At 45.2% G+C, this 19,707-nt stretch overlaps 1 protein-coding gene across 10 annotated transcripts in view; it reads right to left on the bottom strand.

The window, feature by feature from the left end:
- Positions 1-2,292: 2,292 nt before the first annotated feature.
- ZNF592 (zinc finger protein 592) overlaps positions 2,293-19,707 on the bottom strand; it is a gene marked incomplete at its 5' end in the record, with an annotated part of 57,560 nt that continues 40,145 nt past the window's right edge. For all 10 annotated transcript variants that reach the window (XM_082647918.1, XM_082647909.1, XM_082647911.1 and 7 more), the window contains 7 exons: positions 2,293-4,290; positions 5,514-5,649; positions 6,324-6,436; positions 6,664-6,951; positions 7,065-7,224; positions 7,504-7,680; positions 13,686-13,864. In XM_082647918.1, the coding sequence (XP_082504044.1) occupies positions 3,790-4,290; positions 5,514-5,649; positions 6,324-6,436; positions 6,664-6,951; positions 7,065-7,224; positions 7,504-7,680; positions 13,686-13,864 (1,554 nt within the window). In that variant the 3' untranslated portion in view covers positions 2,293-3,789. The remainder of the gene's footprint in view (positions 4,291-5,513; positions 5,650-6,323; positions 6,437-6,663; positions 6,952-7,064; positions 7,225-7,503; positions 7,681-13,685; positions 13,865-19,707) is intronic.

Raw genomic sequence — 19,707 nt, 5'->3', positions numbered from 1 at the left:
AGATTCTGTCTCAGATCAGACCCTGAGAGAACTTTGTAGCTACCGGTTGAATCAGATTCTTTCAGTCACGCATACATGCATTAATTCAGTCATTCAAACATTCTTTGAACCACTAGTGTATACAAAGAACTGTACTACGAGCTTTTAATGAATTAGACTGACCCACTGGATGAATTTAGAACAATCTCCATTATATAAGTGAAAAAAAAAAGCAAGCTTCAGAACACTGTGTATAGAATGCTACCATTTGTATTAAAAATAGATATATAAATATACATATTTAAAAACTTGTAAATGCATAGAATTGCTCAGGAAGGATACATAAGATATAGAAACAGTGATTAATTCTGGAGAGGGGGATGTGGAACTGAAGGCTGACCTCCATTGGGAAGCTTACTTTTCATTGTATTCTCTTTTTGCATTGTTTGGACGTCTTACCATGTATGTGTATTAATTTTTTCCAAAAATGAAAAAAAAAATTAAAAACAAGTAAAAGAAAGTGTGCCCAGAGCTGAATACACAGTGATGACCAGGGCAGGCAGAGGGGTTTTTCTGCAGTCTCGGGGAAGGCAAAGTGTGTTGAACTTGCTGAACCACAGCTGTTTTCAAAAGCCAGACTGTTTACATAAGTTAAGGGAAGAGCTCTTTCTACACCAATTAGCTTATAGTAATTCGGCATATCATTTTACAGAGATAAAGGAGTTGGAAAATAAATACTAGTCATTTGTCAAGCCTTAGAGTGTATTAAATTGTAGTTTCTACAAGGGTGGGGATCTTATCTGTTTAACTTGATCAGTAGAGCATTCACTCCAGCAGATAAGTGCTTGTTACAGCAAGCATTTTCTGATAACAAATGATAGCACAACTATTTTAAAACATCTTTAAAAAAAAAGATCAGAAGATATTGGACCCTGAGGGAACCATGTTCCCTGTGAGGGTTGGGCCACTTTTTCTGTAATAGCCTCACCAAAATAATGATCTTCAAATGGCAAGATAAATCCCAATGAGAATGAAAGGTCACAGAGACACTGCATGTGCTTTGGAACGCCACAAGCAAATGTGATGCACAGGGCCCTCCTTGGGGTGAAAAGGCACAGACTGACTCCAAAGAGAACCTGGTGCTCAGTGGGGCACCCCAACTGCAGGGGAGGTAGGAAAGCAGTTGTCTGGATGGCTGCAAACTGTTGATAAGCTGGCAGCCAGCCAAAGTAGCCGGGTCACTAAGGCAACACAGCAGCTGACATCATGGACTTTAGAACCAGATGGGCTTGACTTACAAGGTCACCCAGCAACTTATTTAACCTCTCTGAGCCTCGGTTTTCTTCTCTGTACAGTGGAGGCTAACTGTGAGATCACTGTGAGGACAAAGTGAGAATCACTGCAAAGTGTTTTTAGAAAGATGCTGGGCCCACAAGCAGGACTTAAAGTGCTGTTAATCATCACTCTTACTAAACAGTGGAGAGATGTCCCAGACCGATCATAACTGACCATCAGCATCAAGTCTGAATAGCCGGCAAGGTACACTCCACCCTGACATTGATAGTGTTTCATAGTCAATAATCCCTGACATTGATAGTGTTTCATAAACTAGAAAATGCTTCCATACTTATCACCTCACAAAAGCCTGTGAATCGAGTTGGATGGGAAATACTAGGTCTATCTTGAAGGGGAGGGGCTGGTGAAGTTAAGAGGGTTTGTTAAGAGCTGGTTGAGGGCAGAACCCAGGCTGTGACCCAGGTTTCTTGGTGAGTGGCTCGACATTCTTTCCACTCCATACCATTCCCAGGAAGGAGATAGATCTGAGGTCAGGACAGGTCAAACCTGTGATTTCACCACCTCCTCTCCCCCAGCTCCAGCTATACTGTCTCTGGAAGTGGTTCGGCCATCCATTTCAAACGCTTCTATCAGCCTCCTCTATAATCTGTTCCTGTGAATGGCCCCGGGTGCAGGGTAGGCACCCTGCAACTGGAATTAGGAAGGGATGACAGCTGAGTTGGGGCCAGCTCTGGCTCTGCATGCAGCCGGAATCAGGCCCGGTTTGCCCTCGCTGCCTGCTTGGGAAGCAGGGACATGGTGGCCTTGCCAGGTATGGCAATCATTAAGAAGCACTGTTTCTCTGAAACTGAAACAAGCGCTAACCTTTCCCAATGCCATTAGCATTTCCACTAAAAATCTGGCATTTGATAGAGGAAGAAATTTTTTTTTCAATTGTGAAAAGGTCAGGCATATTTACCTGACTTAATAATTTATCATTGATATTCAATGTCTTCCTTGAAGGATCGCCTCTAAGAATGCAGTCAGCACCCACTTCCCTTTGCTGCACTAGATCCTGCTGGGCCCAGCCCCACATCCCACCCATGCAGGGCTGCAGCAGCTACTCGGAGCAGAGGTCAGAGGACACCTCCGCACAGCCGGCTCCTTGTGCTAGGTCAGGTCCTAACTCTGCCATCAGAGAAAAGACAGCCCAGCCTCCCATGTCTAATCCCAATTCTGCCACGCCCGAGTTCCCTGTGGCAGGGGTGATATCAAGGCCTCTTGAACAGTGCAAGAAAAGTACAGAATTCCTCCCTTCTATCCCTCTCCCTCCTCCCACCAGTAAAGGGTTCTCTTAGTTTGAAAAACCGTTTGTAGGAAAGATGGAGGTGCCCAGGAAAATTTCAATAAGCCCTAAAAACCAAGGCTGCTAGCTCAGGGGAGAACTTGGAGGTGACTCTTGACCAGCATAAGACCCTCCCCTCACCCCTTCAGAAGTACTGAGCTCCTGGTTTCCACACCACAGCTCCAAAATCTAGAGAGGACTGTCCTTGGGCAGCAGGAAACACTGTTCTCCCTCAGAGATGGGACAATGAGGGAAGTCTTAGGTGGAGTAGGGTAGGGCCAGGCTCACTGGAAGAGGAATACAAGAGCCTACCTGCATGGTAAGAAGATTTTTTTATTTGAAATATAGTCTGAGCAACACGGGTGCAGCCGAGAGGAGGAGGGGCTGGCCTGCCTGGGGCAGCAGCCTCTCTAATGGCACAGGAGCAAGAGTACAAATATCCCAGTGTCTCTGCGCCCCAAACCCCGCTCGTCAGGAAAGGCAGAACAGCAGCAGAACAAGGACGCACAGCTCCTTCTGAAGGGGGTCTGCCTCGGTGCCTGCCTGACTTGGCTGCGTTTCCTGCTCTCCCGGGTTCCAGACAGAGGTGTGCTGCAGAAGTTTCTCCCCCCACACAGACAGGATGGGCCAGTGTGACAATTAATTCTCCAGGACTCTTTTTTGGGGAACGAATCAGAGAAGACAGAAAGGAACGGCATGGTGACCAAGGGCCCTCTGCAAGCCAGGCTGGGCGAGCTCTCTGAGAGGGACTGCACCAGCACCCTCATCCCCCTTCTCAGGCTCCAGTGGCAAGAAAGAGAGCTGCTGTCAGGAGCCCCTGGCTGAAGGCAGCGAGCGGGGAGCCTCCCAGAAGAGCACAGCTGCTGAGGGGTTTCTAGCTGAGGTGACAGCATCGGGGTTGGGCCACTTAAGCAGCCTGGGGCTGGAAGGACGCAGACAAAAGTTGGGGTACCAGGAAGCAGCACAAAGCCATAAATAACAGAAGCAAATTCAGAGCTGTGAGGGTCCTGGACGACCCCGCCATCTCCTGGGGCTGGGGGACACCCAGCCCCCAGCAGCTCAGGGCAGACACTGCTCCAGGGCCCAGCCAGCCACACTCACACCGGGGTGGAGCCTTCTCTTTCCCACTGTCCGCGTGGCAGGCGGAGGACACCACGGCACCACCCGGCTGCGCACTGCAAAGCTTCCAGTCACACCTGTGGGGACGGTGTGTGGCTGTCCCGGTCCTGAGAGGCCTGTGGTTGACTCTGAGCATCTTGGGCACCATCCTCGTCAGGGGCCAGGCCCAGTGACCTCCTGGCCTCTGAGTCACCCAACAGAGGCTCCTCGGCACACTCTTCCAGTCCGTTCTCCCTGGTCTCCACGGACACCTCCTCCCCAGAGCCCTCCTCTGGCTCTGCTGCCTCTGCCTCTTCCTCCTCCTGGTCTCTCACCTTGTGGACGATGAAGAGGTGGCGGCTGAGGGAGCTGGCAGAGGTGTAGCACAAGCCACAGAGGAGACACTGGGCTGTGGAGCTGTCCTTCTGGTGCTGAGGTATGTGGCTCTGAAACTCGAGCCCTGAGTCTGTGGCAAAGCTACATTTCGCACACTGGAAAAGGGACTTGTGCCTTTTGGTGGAAGAGACAGTCGCGCCATTGCTGGTGTCTGGAGCATCCCCTGCTCTGCTGACTGGTCTTTTCAGATGGTTCACCTGAAAGGGGAAACGATGTGAGCCCGAGACACGAGCCCCCCAAACAGGATAAACGCAGCCCAAGGACTCACAGAATCACCACCCAGGCCAGGCTCACCGCAGCCCTAAATTCTGGTTTAGGTTTGGTTTGTTTCTTATGTTTGTTTGTTTAATGTAACATATGCATGTGGCACAACATTCCAAAGATATGGGAAGGGTACAGAAAAGATTAAGTCCCTCCTACCCGGCTCCCCAGCCCTGCTCTCCAGAGAACACCGTATTACCTGGGTTCTGTGTGGCTCCTCCAAAAGATATTCTATCCGTACACAGAAGTAAAACTACTGCCTCTTATGAAATGATAGCATTACACGCACACTTCTCTTCACCCTGCTTTTTTCACTTAAAAACATATATTGACACATTTCCTTATGCCCAAGGCCAAAGATATCTGACAGATAAATCTTAGAAGCAGAATTGCTAGATCAGAGGATGTATGCATTTGGCAGAGAAGGGAGGGTATGCATTTTAATCATAGACAGATGTTGCCAAAATGTCAACTGACACCCTTCCTGCTGTGTGTGAAAGGGCCTTTGCAGACCAGGGCCCTTCTCTGAATAGCCATTAAAGAAACTCCTCAAAATCCAGGCAGTTTCCCAGACATGCCTGCCCCTCTGAGGAGCAGCCCCTCGCCGTGGAGTGGGAAGGCCCTACTGTGAGGAGGCTGCTCCAGAAGTTGACCAGAAATGTATGAGGTCATGAAATAGGGATGAGGCCAGAGGACAAAGGTCCAGGAGAGCAGGAGTCTAGGTCTGGCTCCTCTGTAACTGGGGGTGGGGGTGGGGAGGTGACTCAGCCAAGCATGGTCACCCTCACCTAACAGTGAGCCCTGCCTACCCCTGCCTCCTAGGACTGCAGAGGGGCAGAAGTAGGAGGGTATGTGTGAAAGTACTCCGATGGCCACAGAATGCAGCATATACCCAAGGAAGGGGGTCGCAGTGACAGGGAAACATAAAGAAAAAACGGTCAACGGGCTGCCTCGTGAGTCTTTGTTCCTGTCCCTTCTTTGTGTGCAGTCCCCAGGCAGGTCACACAAGACTAGAGAGTGACTGGCATTGAGGGACGCTGTCACTGCTGGCTGCTCCATGGCCACAAGGACAAATGGGCTCCCTGTAGCCTTCCTAGTGCCCCTCCAGCTCCAGCCGCACTGGGCAAGCTGCTCCAGTCGGCAGGGGCCCCACACTCACCTGAGGGGAATGTCCGCCCGAAGGTCTGACTTTGGACGTCTGGCTCAAATCAGGGTTTCTGATACCATGCATAAGGCTGATGTGGCTCTCCAGGAGGGAGGGCCGAGGAAAGCTGGGGCTGTCCTCTGTGCAATACCTGCAAAAGTACAGCCGAAAGAGGTCATGTAAGATGACAGGCTCCGGGGCCCAGGGGGGCCAGGCAGGTCTGGCAGGCAGGCAGAGGCAAAACTGCTTCTGGCTCCAGTGGGGAGAGAGTTTGGAGCAGGCAGAGTGGCCCTCAGGCTGGCTGGGTGGTGCTGGGTACTCCCCAGAGAAATCTAGCCAGCAAGCCAGCCAAGGTGGCAGACAACAACAGCATATCAGAGTATCTGTACTGGCCCTGAGCTATGACTGCACTCTCCACTCTCTGGTATCAGGGTCCAGAGACCCAACTGCTGGGCTAGTGGTCAGCCTGAAAGAGTGGCCTGTCCTGTCCTAAAGCTCGGACAGATGGTGCTGCAGCCTCACAGCCGAACGGGGCACATGCTCACATTGCCACCACTCCTCTCAAACCTCAGGGCCCTCCACTGCTGACTGGCAGGCCAGCCTGGGGTTAGGGAGTTGGGAAGGGGGAGGGCTCCAGAGCCACCAGGCTCTAGCAGCTTATTTCCGGAATGCCCTCATTTCTGACCTAGCCACAGCATATTCCCGTTAGAAACCTGCTTATCTCTTGCCTTTGGGCCCTAATCTCACAGCAGAGAAAAGCCCCAGTGGTACTATGGACAGTCTTGATAAATTCAGGCCTCCTGGCTCCCGCCCCCAGGGACTCACCCACAAGTGTAGACTTTCTTTACTGTGTCGTGGTTGTTGCGGATGTGTTTGCGCAGGCTGTTGGGGGTATGGAAGGACTGTTCACACTGCCGACATGGGTACCGCTTCAACGTCTATGGGAGATGACAGGATGCAAAGCATCAGAACCGTAAGACAGTTCTGGGTGCGTCCTTCTTCTCAGATGATGAAGGCAGAAACGAGGATGCCCCAAGACCTCAAGATCTGTAGTACCCACCATGCCCAAAGCACCAGGAAGTCATCCATACAAGGGGGCTATGACCCCACAGGACAGAAGTCCAGAGAATCTGGGGCTGCACTGTGCCCGTGTGGCTACACTTACCCGACCATGGCTCTTTTTCATGTGGGACACATAGCTCTCCCGATCAGGAACCCACTCCTGGCATTCCTGGCAGGTCCAGCCAGTGTTCCTCAGCCGGGGCCTGGCCTCACCCCTGCGATGGGCTTCTGGCCTGCCCCAGCGGCTAGAGGGCAGGGAGCTGCCCCGAGCAGCCACATTAGTGGCTGGGGGTTCAGTGGGAACTCGAGAGCCAGGGCGGCTTGAAGATGTGTCTGCTGAAGACTGGAGGCTTGACAGCTCGTCCACGTTTCGGGGAACACCGTGGGTGCTCTGGGGATGGGGAGAGCGATTACTGACTGGGCAAGGGGAAAGATGCACAGAGTCAGACCCCCGGCCTGAGGCATGTGCCCTTCTCCCCAGCCTCCTTCCCCAAGGCGTCCCACCTTGACATGTTGCATCAACTCTGGCTTCTGCAGGAACAAGAGCGGGCACTCAGGGCACTTGAAGACGCCCACCTGCGCCTTACTGGCATTCTGGTAAAAATGCTGCTGAATGTGCCTCTTCTTGTTGAAGACCATTTCACAGGAGCACTTATAAATGAGCCTGACGAGACAAGCCCCAGCGTGTGAGGTACCCAAGGCTGCGCTGGCAGAACCACAAGGCCCCTCCACCCCATCTCTGATCTCTCTGAACCAGAGTCAGGTTTGGGGAAGCAATACTCTGAGCCAACGTTGATACTCAGCAGACTCAGGATGTCTTTAGAGGACTCCAGGCATCTCTGCCACTAGCCCAGGCTTCCCAGTCCATCCCAACACCTCCCCACAGAGCACCCAATCTATCAGCTCTGCTCCACAGGCCTGCTGGCCCTGGAGCTGCACTCACTGGGAGGGTCTGTGGGGCTGGGTGGGATGCTGGGTGGCGCTGTGGTCCGCGGTGCTACTGGCAGTCTTGAAGGCCATGGGGCAGAATGCACATTTGTGGAAAACCTGGCAGTGTCGCTCCTGGATGTGGCTTTTCAGCAAGGCCAAGGTCAAGTGGACTACCCCGCAGTGGATGCACCTGGATAACAGATGTTGGGGGGTGCGGGGGAAGTAGGCATGTCAGACCGAGAAGTAGTGTTGGAAAAGGAGGAATGGAAGACAGGAACAGGGCCATCTCAGGGACCCTCCCTCTCCTCCTCCCTCATGCACTCAGTCTTCTATCCTCCACATGTACACCTCGAGAGCCTGCTTGCTGCCACCTGGCACAATGCAGTCATCCAGGGTGCCCCAAGCCCAACACCCAACCTGGTAGAAAAGGGGGAAGACAGCCTCCCCTCCCCTCACTGGCCAGAAAATATTCTTCTGCAAACCAAAAACTTGAACACAGCCAAGAGAATCTGGTGGGAGTGGAGAGGGTAGAGAATGGTTCAAAAATGACATCAACAGTATCCATTTAAGTGTGATAACAACTGAAGGAGTCCAAGAGGAATTTCAGAAGGAGACTGCAGAAAGCCTGTGTCTTCCGCAAGCTGGAGCCGAACAGGCAGGGATGTTCACTGAATAAAATGTACAACTACGGAATGCTACACTCCCCATAACAACCACATTAAAATAAACAGCCCTCAGAGCCCAAGAAGAAATGCTCTAGAGCAGCGCTCTCTGATGGAACTTGCTGTGATGATGGACATGTTCTATATTGCACTGTCCATGTGACTATTTACATTTAAATTAATAAAATAAAATGGCCAGTTGCACTGGCTACACTTCAAGTGCTCAGTAGTCACATGTGCCTGATACTATTTTGGGTTTTCTTTTTTTTTTATAAATGTATTTTTTGTTTGTTTATTTATTTTTGGCTGCGTTGGGTCTTCGTTGCTGTGCACGGGCTTTCTCTAGTTGCGGTGAGTGGGGGCTACTCTTCGTCACGGTGTGTGGGCATCTCATTGCAGTGGCTTCTCCTGTTGTAGAGCACGGGCTCTAGGCACGCGGGCTCAGTAGTTGTGGCGCATGGGCTCAGTAGTTGTGGCACACGGGCTTAGCTGCTCTGTGGCATGTGGGATCTTCCCAGACCAAGGATCAAACCCGTGTCCCCTGAATTGGGGGGCGGATTCTTAACCACTGCACCACCAGGCAAGTCCCCCTGATACCATTTTGGACCGTGCAGCTCATAAGTGTTCTAGTGTCTCCTTGGTGGGACTATGGATAACATTTTTCTTTTTCCCTACCAATTCAAATTCTCTGAGTTTTGTTTAGGGCATATATTACTTTTGTAAAGTATCAACTGTCTCAAACCGTTTTTCTGAAATTGAGGTCTGTTGTACTCTTCTTTCAACTTCAGAATATCTCTCTATAAATACTGTGTTTCCTTCCTTCAGTATCAGAAAATGATGTGACCTTCCTCCAGGCTAACCTGCATCTCTTCAGGTTCCTAGACCCTCTCATGTGTTCAGTCTTTCTTCATGCCTATAAACACACACAGGTCTCCCCTACATGAGAAAACACCTTCCCTGCTCCCAGCTATTCCTCTTGAGATAACTATTATTTTCCGTTTGTTGCAATACTGCTTGCTCCTATAAACTTGACATCCCAGTAGGCTAAATAGAGGCTAGTAGAGAGGCTGTTGCTTTACTGAAAGGACATCCCTTCACTTAAGAATTCTTTGACTCCCAATATTAGCCTGCATTTCAATACATTAGCCCATTTTTGCAATGCACATAACTCATCACAGAATCCTGACCGGTCCTTTTTGTTTTTCTTCCTTTTGTGTGTGTTGGGAGTGGCAGTGGGGGACAGAATCACCTTTTGCAAACTTAATTAGCAATGAGGAGAAGTGCACAGAACTCAAAGCCTGTTCGCAACTGAGGTCTGTGAGCATTCGTTACTAAATGTGTACATGTGTTAGAGCAACTATACAAACTACTTACACTTAAATTATATTTTCTTTTCTCTCCTGCTAAACAAAATAGTGACCAACTCCTAGCACACAGAAGTACATCCATACCACAAGTAATTATGAGGAGAAAAAAAATCCACATATTTCCAAATTCATCCAAAGTGGCAAATACACCTGACGTGTAAGGAATCTCCTAAGTGGTTTTATTTGTGCAGTTTGACCAAACTCCTACAGGAGCAATGTAAATGCGACTGAAAATCCATTCTATTTACCCAGCAGACATTCCTGGAAGAAACCTCATGGAAAGTAAGAATATAAAGGGGTAAAAGAACATGTGCCAAGTAGCCTCAGTGAAGGACTGAATCAAGCAGGGTTTACAAACTGATGAAAAAATCTGCAGAAGAGAAATCCAACCCTATGACACAGCTCTTTACCAACTGTTTAAGAGAAAAAGAGAAAACAGACAATTATAGAACCATATGCTGTCAAACATATACAGTTTCAGAAAAGATAAAGAGCAGTAAAATATTTAGCTTTGCCAATAACCACAAATAATAAGAAAATAACACATTATTAAACAGTCTAAACTTGCTCCCTTACGACACTGGTCACAAATTTTCAAGAAAGAGCAGAATAATTTATAGAATTCTAAAAATATAATATTGTAAAACTCTGTAGTAGAGCTCAGTGAAATGGAACATAGGTACCTTCTGAGAATTTCCTAAAAAATATTAATACCCAGGGCTTCCCTGGTGGCGCAGTGGTTGGGAGTCCGCCTGCCGATGCAGGGGATGCGGGTTCATGTCCCAGTCCGGGAGGATCCCACATGCCGCAGAGCGGCTGGGCCCGTGAGCCATGGCCACTGAGCCTGCGCGTCTGGAGCCTGTGCTCCGCGGCGGGAGAGGCCACAACAGTGAGAGGCCCGCGTACCAAAAAAAAAAAAAAAAAATTAATACCCAGAGAATGGGAGAAAATATTAGCAAATCATACATCTGACAAGGGACTTGTAACCAGAATATATAAAGAACTCTTACAACTCAACAACAGAAAGACAAATAACACAATTTTTAAATGGGCAAAGGATCTGAATAGATATTTCTCCAAAGAAAATATACAAATGGCCAATACATTTATGAAGATATGCTCAACATAATTATCCATCAGAGAAATACAAATCAAAATCATGAGATACAACTTTATACCCACAACAACGGCTATATGCAAATGTCAGACAATAACAAATATGTGAAGAAATCAAAACTCTCATACACTGCTGATAGGAATATAAATGTGGTATAGCCACTTTGGAAAACAATCTGGTAGTTCCTTATTTTACTGCTAGGTATATATCCAAAAGAACTGAAAACATGTGTTACATAATAACTTGTACATGAATGTTCATTAGCAGCATTATTCATAATAGCCAACAGGTAGAAACAAAAAAGGAATGAAATACTAATATATGTTACAACATGGATGAATCTTGAAAACATTAGGCTAAGACCACATATTATATGATTCCATCTATATGAAACGTCAGAAGGAGACACATCTATGAGACAGAAAGTAGTTGCTTAGGGTTGGGGGGATGGGAGGATTGCAAATATAGGGTTTCTTTTTGGGTGATGAAAATATTCTAAAATTGACTGTGGTGACTGATTGTACAACTCTATGAATATAGTAAAAACCACCAAATAGGACACTTTAAATGGGTGAATAGGATGGTACGTGAATTACCTCTGAATAAAACTGTTACCAGAAAAACACATTAATAGTTGAAGATCTTAAGTATAATGAATACTGTATTAGTGTGTATATCTTCTGAGTTCAACCATAGATCATTGAAAATTTTAACGTCAATATCTTCAGTAATACCTCTAGCTGAATCATAATACTTTTTTGTCTGACATTTCTTACAAAGGCTTGATAAACTAAATTCCTTTTGAGACATTAGGTTTCTTTCTACTCTTACAGAAGAAAGTAAAATATTTAATTAAAAGACAAAAAATGCTATTAATCCATCTGTGTTATTGAAAATTTCTTGGATTCAAGATTCAAATACAAAAATTAAAGTGTTGATTGCATTGCTATTGGATTCGATTTGATCTTGAAACAAGCAGCATACACTTAAGTCAAAGTTAGAAAGGTATTTTCAAACTTTATGAATGCTGCAAAAAACACAGGTTCAGGTGTTTGGTTTTAAAATGTAGCCTGGGATGCTGCCCAGCAATGCTCTTCTGCAACACAGAGGCAAGGGCTTTGTATAACCCCATCTCTGGATTATTTTCTTCCCATACACTTTAGCTTCTCCATTCTCCATAACATGTAAAAGAAATCAGTCTACATTTGGAAATGCTTATACCAAGAGAGAAACCTGGAAGATCACTAACCACTCCCCATCCCTCACCCCAGTATACAAACTATCATCAAGCCCTAATGTTTCTACTTCCTAATCTCTCTCAAATTTATCTTCTCTCCATCCCCACAGCCATGCCTTAGCTGAATCCCTCGGTCTCTCATCTGGATTGCCACACGACCAGTCTCTAATCTCTCCCCTCTAATATACATGTCAGCTTTCCAGAATGATCTTTCTAAAACACAGATCCAGTTGGATCACTCCCCTGCTGCAAATCTTTCTGTAGCTCATCACTGTCCACTGGATAAAGTTCCAAACGTCTGCCAAGGAATACAAGGTCTTGCATGGCCTGGCCTCTACCAACTCCCTAGTCTCATTTCTCACCCTTCCTCCGGTTCATCCTGACCTACATCTATTGAAATGCTCATCATTCCTGTAAGCCCTTTTATGTGTGCTGGTATCCCTTGCCTATGCTCTTGCCAGATATGCTCTCCGCCTTTCTTCTACCTAAAACCTCCTAGTATCTCCTCTGTGAAGCTTTCCTGACCATTCCTCAACTATGGGACTTACCACTTTGAATTGTAATTACTTGTGTGCATGTCTGTGACCTATCAGACTGAATGAAGCCCCTTGAGGGCAGGAGCTGGGTCTTAATCATCTTTGTATCTTGAGTGTCTGGCACAATGCTAAAGACAACAGTAACTACTCAAGAAATGTTTATTAAATGAACTAACTCAATAAAAAAAATTTAATACCAAAGAGAAGAAAACCTTAATAAATTTGGGCAAAATTATGTTTCTGAAGTAAAAATAATCAAGTAAAGCATGAGAAGATGTAGAAACTCCCGAGCAACCAGTAAACCAGTAAAGGAGACCTGATTGCGTCAATGTAAAATGATGGATCAATGAGTTTTGGAGGGAGTGTTCTCCCTCATTTTGATCTTTTTCCTGAAAATGACTTCTTGCTTATATTTGTTCAACACAATGGAGAAGATTCAGTTTAATTAAAATAGAGTTTTCTCAGTTTTACCATGAAGCTGATGATTTTTTCCATGCTTAGGCTTTGCTTCTCACAAAGTGACAAAAACTAATCAACACAAAGATACTACAGTCCTTTGAGTTTGGCATCTTGCCATTTGTTAACAAAAATTGAGAACATTTGAAAGTACTGACAGTTGTAAATTTATTACTGAAATGGTACTTGAAAATTAATATGCCAAACATGATAACTTTGTGAACAAATTTATATACTTTTAAAAAACAAACTGACAAAGTGAATGCTTATATATATTCTAATCTTCCCCAAATCTTCCCATTTAAAGCTTTTTTTTTTTAAATTTATTTATTTTTTATCTTTTGGCTGTGCTGCGCATGGCACGTGGGGTCTTAGTTCTCCAACCAGGGATCGAACCCACGTGCCCTACAGTGGAAAGGCAGAGTCTTAACCACTGAACAGCCAGGGAAGTCCCAAAGCTTTTTTTTTTTTTTTTTTAAATGTTTAACTTTTTAACTCCTTATTCTTCTTCCCCTTGCTATTCTGGTTCCCTACAAGATTAAAAATGTCTGTCCACATACCAATCAACATTCTTCTCTTATTAGGCTGCAGCCCAGGCCTCTTAAGATCAAAACTCATTTTTTTTCCACCGTGCCTCGTGGCTTGCAGGATCTCAATTTCCCAACCAGGGATTGAACCCAGGCCACAGCACTGAAAGCACCAAATCCTAACCACTAGACCACCAGGGAACTCCCAAAGGTCAAGTCTTAAAATGAGTTCTGGTCCAGAAAAATAACCAGCCACTGGGCAAGCCCAGGACAGTGAGTCAGGTAGCACCCACCTGTAGCCCACCTTGCGGGCATAGTGCAGGCAATTCTCCTTTACATGCGTCTGGAAGTAGGCAGAGCGACAGAGGGCTCCACACTCCGGACAACAGTAGGGGGACTTGTGGGCGTGGATCCGCTGGTGGGCACAGAAACTGCACTGGTTGGGCAGCAGCATCTGGCACACCTGGCAAGTCTAGGAAAGAACAGCAAGAAAGCAGTTCACGCAGGAGCCACAGGCCTGTAGCTCTCCAATCAGAGCTGTCTGGCTTTCCTAGGACATGGGTCAGAATGACCTCCTCCCCCAACCATTCTCTCTTCCAGCTCTCCTAGGACACTAGTGAAATCCACAGGCCTCATGAAGTGTTGACACTGACACCCAAGCTAGCTTTGCCTCTCACCTTATTAATCAAAAACAGACCTGACCGTATTTTCCCAAAGGTTAGTCCTACATGTAGGACTGTGAGTACTTCTCTCCTCTGGCATAGCAGAGGACCACGTTTTCCTTTTCAGAGGCCCAAGGCACTTCTTGAATTCTAAGACCTCATTACACTGCCAGACTCACCAGGGCCTCTACCCTAGCTCAGCAGGTTCCTACTCAACAGCTTTAGTCAGCTGACTCAGGGACTTCCAAAGTAGACCTGAGCCTACCCTGGTTAATGCTCAGAAGCCCCAGTGCAGACTAACTGAGCTTCCATAACCTCAGCCCACTCTGAGGGGTGCCCTGAGCCACAACTGACCACATACACCCACAGGAAAGCATAGGATAGGTAGCAGCTCCTTTGTTCTCAGTCCCAGGAGAGAACGAGAGGCTAACAAGTCCTACAGGCAGACTCATTGAAGCTCTCTAATGGGGACAGCCCAGACAGCCCAGAGGGGGAAAGCAAGAGACTAATCTGGTGCCTGCATCTGAAGAGGCCCTTCTTAGGAAAAAAGGGACAACTGTACTACTCACTAAGGGGGCCATTGACCTGGGGTCAGAGGAGTGCTTAGAGGGATAAGTTGTTAGGGAGGTCAGGAAAAGATCTCTGCTTTAAGCAGCAATATCCAGAATATAGGGCCTCTACAGGACAAACAATCCAGCGTTTTCAACAAAAAAAATTTCAATGGAAAAAAAAGATTAAGGGAAGAGGAATTTACAGATTAAAAGAGACTTAAAAGACATTTTCAGTGTATACAACTGCAATGTATAGCCCTTATTTGGATCCTGATTCAAGCAAGCCAAGTGTAAAATGAAATGAGACAATCAGATATTTTAACCCTAACTTAATGATGACAATACTGAGACATCTGCCATTTGATATTAAGATTTGATAATAAGGAATTATTATTAATTTTAAGATGTGATGATATTATGTCTATGTTTTGGTATTTTTTGAGGATAAAACTTTATCTTTTAGATATATATACTGAAATAGATACTATAATGCTGGAATTTGTTTAAAAGCAATCCACTGGGGGAGAGGTGAGTAAGAACATAGATGAAACAAGATGGGCCACTGAGTTGGTAACTGTTAAAAGAAGGTTCATTATACCATTCTTTCCACTTTTATATATGTTTGGGACATTCCATAATAAAAGGTTTTGTTGCTGTTTTTTCACTATTGCTCTAGGTGCAAAACAGTAAACAAGTATGCTATTTTTTGTGTAAAAATGGAGGAAATAATCACTCTCACACATACACACACACATTTGTTCATATTTGCAAAAAAGGAGCAATGGAGCAGTAAACCAAAAGTCAATAAAAAATGGTTACCTATGGGGAAGGAGGGAACAGGGTGAAACGGACAGGAATGGAAGCAAGACTTTTCTGCATATACCTTGTTATGTAATTTTGGAATCACATAAATGTTTTACATAATTTCAAATACATATACAAAATTAAACTAAATAAACAAAAGCATTCCCTAAAAACTGAAAAACAGAAACAACCTAACTATGTATCAAGTAGGTGACATAACCATGTAGAGAAAAAAATTATCCCCAGTGACTTTTAAAACACAGTATTTTGACTTATATATTCTTAATATGATATATTCTAAGGACAAAAAGAACTGCAAATACACCCTCAACTTTATGCAGTTGTCCTAACATTAGAAACAATATTGATTTTGATATTTAAAAATTGGTGTGTATGGGTGTGTGTGTGTTTATGTGTGTAGTAAGAAAATCTTAGGAACCAAGATTTTCAGTATAAAATCAGTTACATAAAAAGGATAATCTTGGGCTTCCCTGGTGGCGCAGTGGTTGAGAGTCCGTCTGCCGATGCAGGGGACACGGGTTCGTGCCCCAGTCCAGGAAGATCCCACATGCCGTGGAGCGGCTGGGCCCGTGAGCCATGGCCACTGGGCCTGCGCGTCCGGAGCCTGTGCTCCGCAACGGGAGAGGCCACAACAGTGAAAGGCCCGCGTACCGCAAAAAAAAAAAAAAAAAAAGGATAATCTTACATTTTAATACCTGCATAAACTCATGATCTTCCTTTCCTCTTTTTCAAAAAATACTTTTTAGTTCTGACCACTGAAAAGGCCTAGGAACAGATATATCCAGCAGAATAAGCATCTCTGGTGCCCAGAATGTGGCCTCTAAATATCATTTCTCACACACATGCACACAAAAAAACCCCGGCTTCTTGGAAAAACAACTGACTCTAGGTTTAGTACAAGAAATGTGCCCAGGACATCTTGTTGGGGCTCAAAGTAAGAAAGCTTCTCAAGGTTTAATGAGTTCATATCAAAAGGACATAGGAGCCAGCTTGAAGGGGCTCCCACTGATCAAAGATGGGACAATTGAGCATCAAAAAGAATGACTCACAGGACTTCTCTGGTCACACAGTGGTTAAGAATCTGCCTGCCTGCTGAGGAATGCCTTATCTCCTAACTAGTTTGGGACATTAGCCAAGTTAAAATCAATAAGTGCTATAAACCACTTTATGTTGTTCCTCTCAGACTTCACGACCAGGGTGATAGATGGTCTGTGTTTGGAATGTATACACAACTTGTGTAGAAAGGTTTGAATCAGCTTACAGCTTAAACCAACCCAAACAAGCCAAGTGGAGACTGAGTCCAGGTATGGACTCAGGAAGAGTGGACACCATCATGCTTTGAGGGTCACAGATCACTATCTACAACTTGGCTGTGAACTCGTGGCAAACATTCCTGGCAGCAAATGCAAAAACAATAAATGTTGTGTACAACAATGAAAAAAAAAGAAGAATCTGACTGCCAATGCAGGGGACACGGGTTTGATCCCTGGTCCAGGAAGTTCCCACATGCCACAGAGCAACTAAGACCGTGTGCCACAACTACTAAGCCTGCGCTCTAGAGCCCACAGGCCACAACTACTGAGCCCACACACTACAACTACTGAAACCTGTGCACCTAGAGCCCACGCGCCACAACAAGAGAAGCCACCATACTAAGAAGCATGGGCACCACAACGAAGAGTAGCCCCCACATGCCACAACTGGAGAAAGCCCGCACGCAGCAATGAATACACAATGCAGCCAAAAATAAATAAATTTATAAAAAAATAAAATAAATACTCAAGATATTTTTTAAAAAAAGAATGACTCACAAATCAAAAACATACAACAGATTCACAAAAAAACAAAAAGAAGAGGACACAAGCATAACACAAAAGAAAACCATCAAACCACAATAGGAAAAACAAAAAGAAAAAGAAAGGAACAAAGAAGAAATACAAAATCAACTGGAAAACAGGTTTAAAATGGAAATAAATACATATCTGTCAGTAATTACCTTAAATATCAATGGACTAAATGCTCCAATCAAAAGACACAAAGTGGCAGACTGTTGATTAAAAAACAAAACAAAACAAAAACAAGAGCCTATAATATGCTGCCTACAAGAGACCCACTTTAGGGTGAAGGACATACAAAGATTGAAAGTAAGGGGATGGAAAAAGATATTTCATTTAAAAGGAAATAATAAGAAAGCAGGGGTAGTAATATATCAGACAAAACAGACTTTAAAACAAAGGCCAAAATGAGAGATAAAGAAGGACACTATATAATGATAAAAGGATCAATACAAGAAGAGGATATTACACTTGTTAACATATATGCAGCCAATACAGGAGCACCCAAATGTATAAAACAAATACTAACAGACATAAAGAGAGAAACTGATGGGAATACAATAATAGTAGGAGACTTTAACATCCCACTCACATCAGTGGACAGATCTTCCAGACAAAACAACAATAAACCAACAGAGATCCTAAACGACATACAATAGAACAGGTAGACCAATTGATATTTTCAGAACATTACATTCAAAAAACACACAATACACATTCTTTTCAAGTGCCCATGGAACATTCTCTAGGACTGACCACATACTAGGATGCAAAACAAGCCTCAACAAATTTTAGAGGATAGAAATTATTTCAAGCGTCTTTTCTGACCATAAGGGCATGAAACAAGAAATCAACCACAGAAAGAGAAATGAGAAAAAAAGATTACATGGAGACTAAACAACATGCTACTAAAAAACCAATGGGTCAATGATGAAATCAAAGAGAAAATTTTAAAATACCCTGAGACAGGGCTTCCTTGGTGGCGCAGTGGTTGAGAGTCCACCTGCCGATGCAGGGGACGCAGGTTCGTGCCCCGGTCCAGGAGGATCCCACATGCCGCAGAGCGGCTAGGCCCGTGAGCCATGGCCGCTGAGCCTGCGCATCCGGAGCCTGTGCTCCGCAACGGGAGAGGCCACAACAGTGAGAGGCCCACGTACCACAAAAAAAAAAAAAAAAAAAAAAAAAAATACCCTGAGACAAATGACAATGAAAACACAACCATACAAAATCTATGGGATGCAGCAAAAGCAGTTCTTAGAGGGAAGTTCATAGTGATACAGGCCTTCCTCAAAAAGCAAGAATAAACTCAAATAAACAACTTAACCTACCACCTAAAAGAATTAAAAAAAGAAGAACAAGGGCTTCCCTGGTGGCACAGTGGTTGAGAGTCTGCCTGCCGATGCAGCGGACACAGGTTCGTGCCCTGGTCCAGGAAGATCCCACATGCTGCGGAGCAGCTGGGCCCATGAGCCATGGCCGCTGAGCCTGCGCGTCCGGAGCCTGTGCTCCGCAACAGGAGAGGCCACAACAGTGAGAGGCCCGCGTACCGCAAAAAAAAAAAAAAAAAAAAAGAACAAAAAAACCTGAAGTCAGCAGACAGAAGAAATAATAAAGTTCAGAGAGGAAATAAATAAAATAGAGATTTAAAAAATTATAGGAAAAACCCAATAAAACCGAGAGCTGTTTCTTTGAAAGGGTAAACAAAATTGACAAATTTCTGGCCCAGGTCGCCAAGAAGAAATGAGAGAGGACCCAAATAAACAAAGTAAAAAGTAAAAGAGGAGAAATAACAACTGATACTGCAGAAATACAAAAAACCATAAAAGAATACTATGAACAACTATACGCCAACAAACTGGACAACATAGAAGAAATGAACAAGTTTCTAAAAACATACAGCTCACCAAAACCGAATCAAGAAGAAATAGATAGGGACTCCCCCAGTGGTCCAGTGGTTAAGACTCCGTGCTTCCACTGCAGGGGGCATGGGTTTGATCCCTGGTTGGGGAACTAAGATCCCACAAGCCATGGGGCACAGCCAAAAACTAAAAATAAATAAAAATGTTTTCAAAAAAGGTAAAATTGGGACTTGCCTGGTGGCACAGTGGTTAGGAATCTGCGGGCCAATGCAGGGGACACATTCCCTGGTCCGGGAAGATCCCACCTGCCACGGAGCAACTAAGCCTGTGCGACACAACTACTGAGCCTGCACTCTAGAGCCCATGAGCCACAACTACTGAGCCTGTGTGCCACAACTACTGAAGCCCGCACGCCAAGAGCCCACGCTCCTCAACAAGAGAAGCCACTACAATGAGAAGCCCTCACACTGCAATGAAGAATAGCCCCCACTCACCCTAACTAGAGGAAAGCCCACGTGCAGCAACAAAGACCCAACACAGCCAAAAATAAATAAATAAATAAAATAAATTTAGTTTTTTAAAA

Source organism: Grampus griseus (assembly GCF_964374135.1).
Source record: "Grampus griseus genome assembly, chromosome: 2".
Classification (NCBI taxonomy): domain Eukaryota; kingdom Metazoa; phylum Chordata; class Mammalia; order Artiodactyla; family Delphinidae; genus Grampus; species Grampus griseus.
Note: the sequence above shows the minus strand (reverse complement) of the source record. Positions and strands in the feature narration are given on the sequence as shown.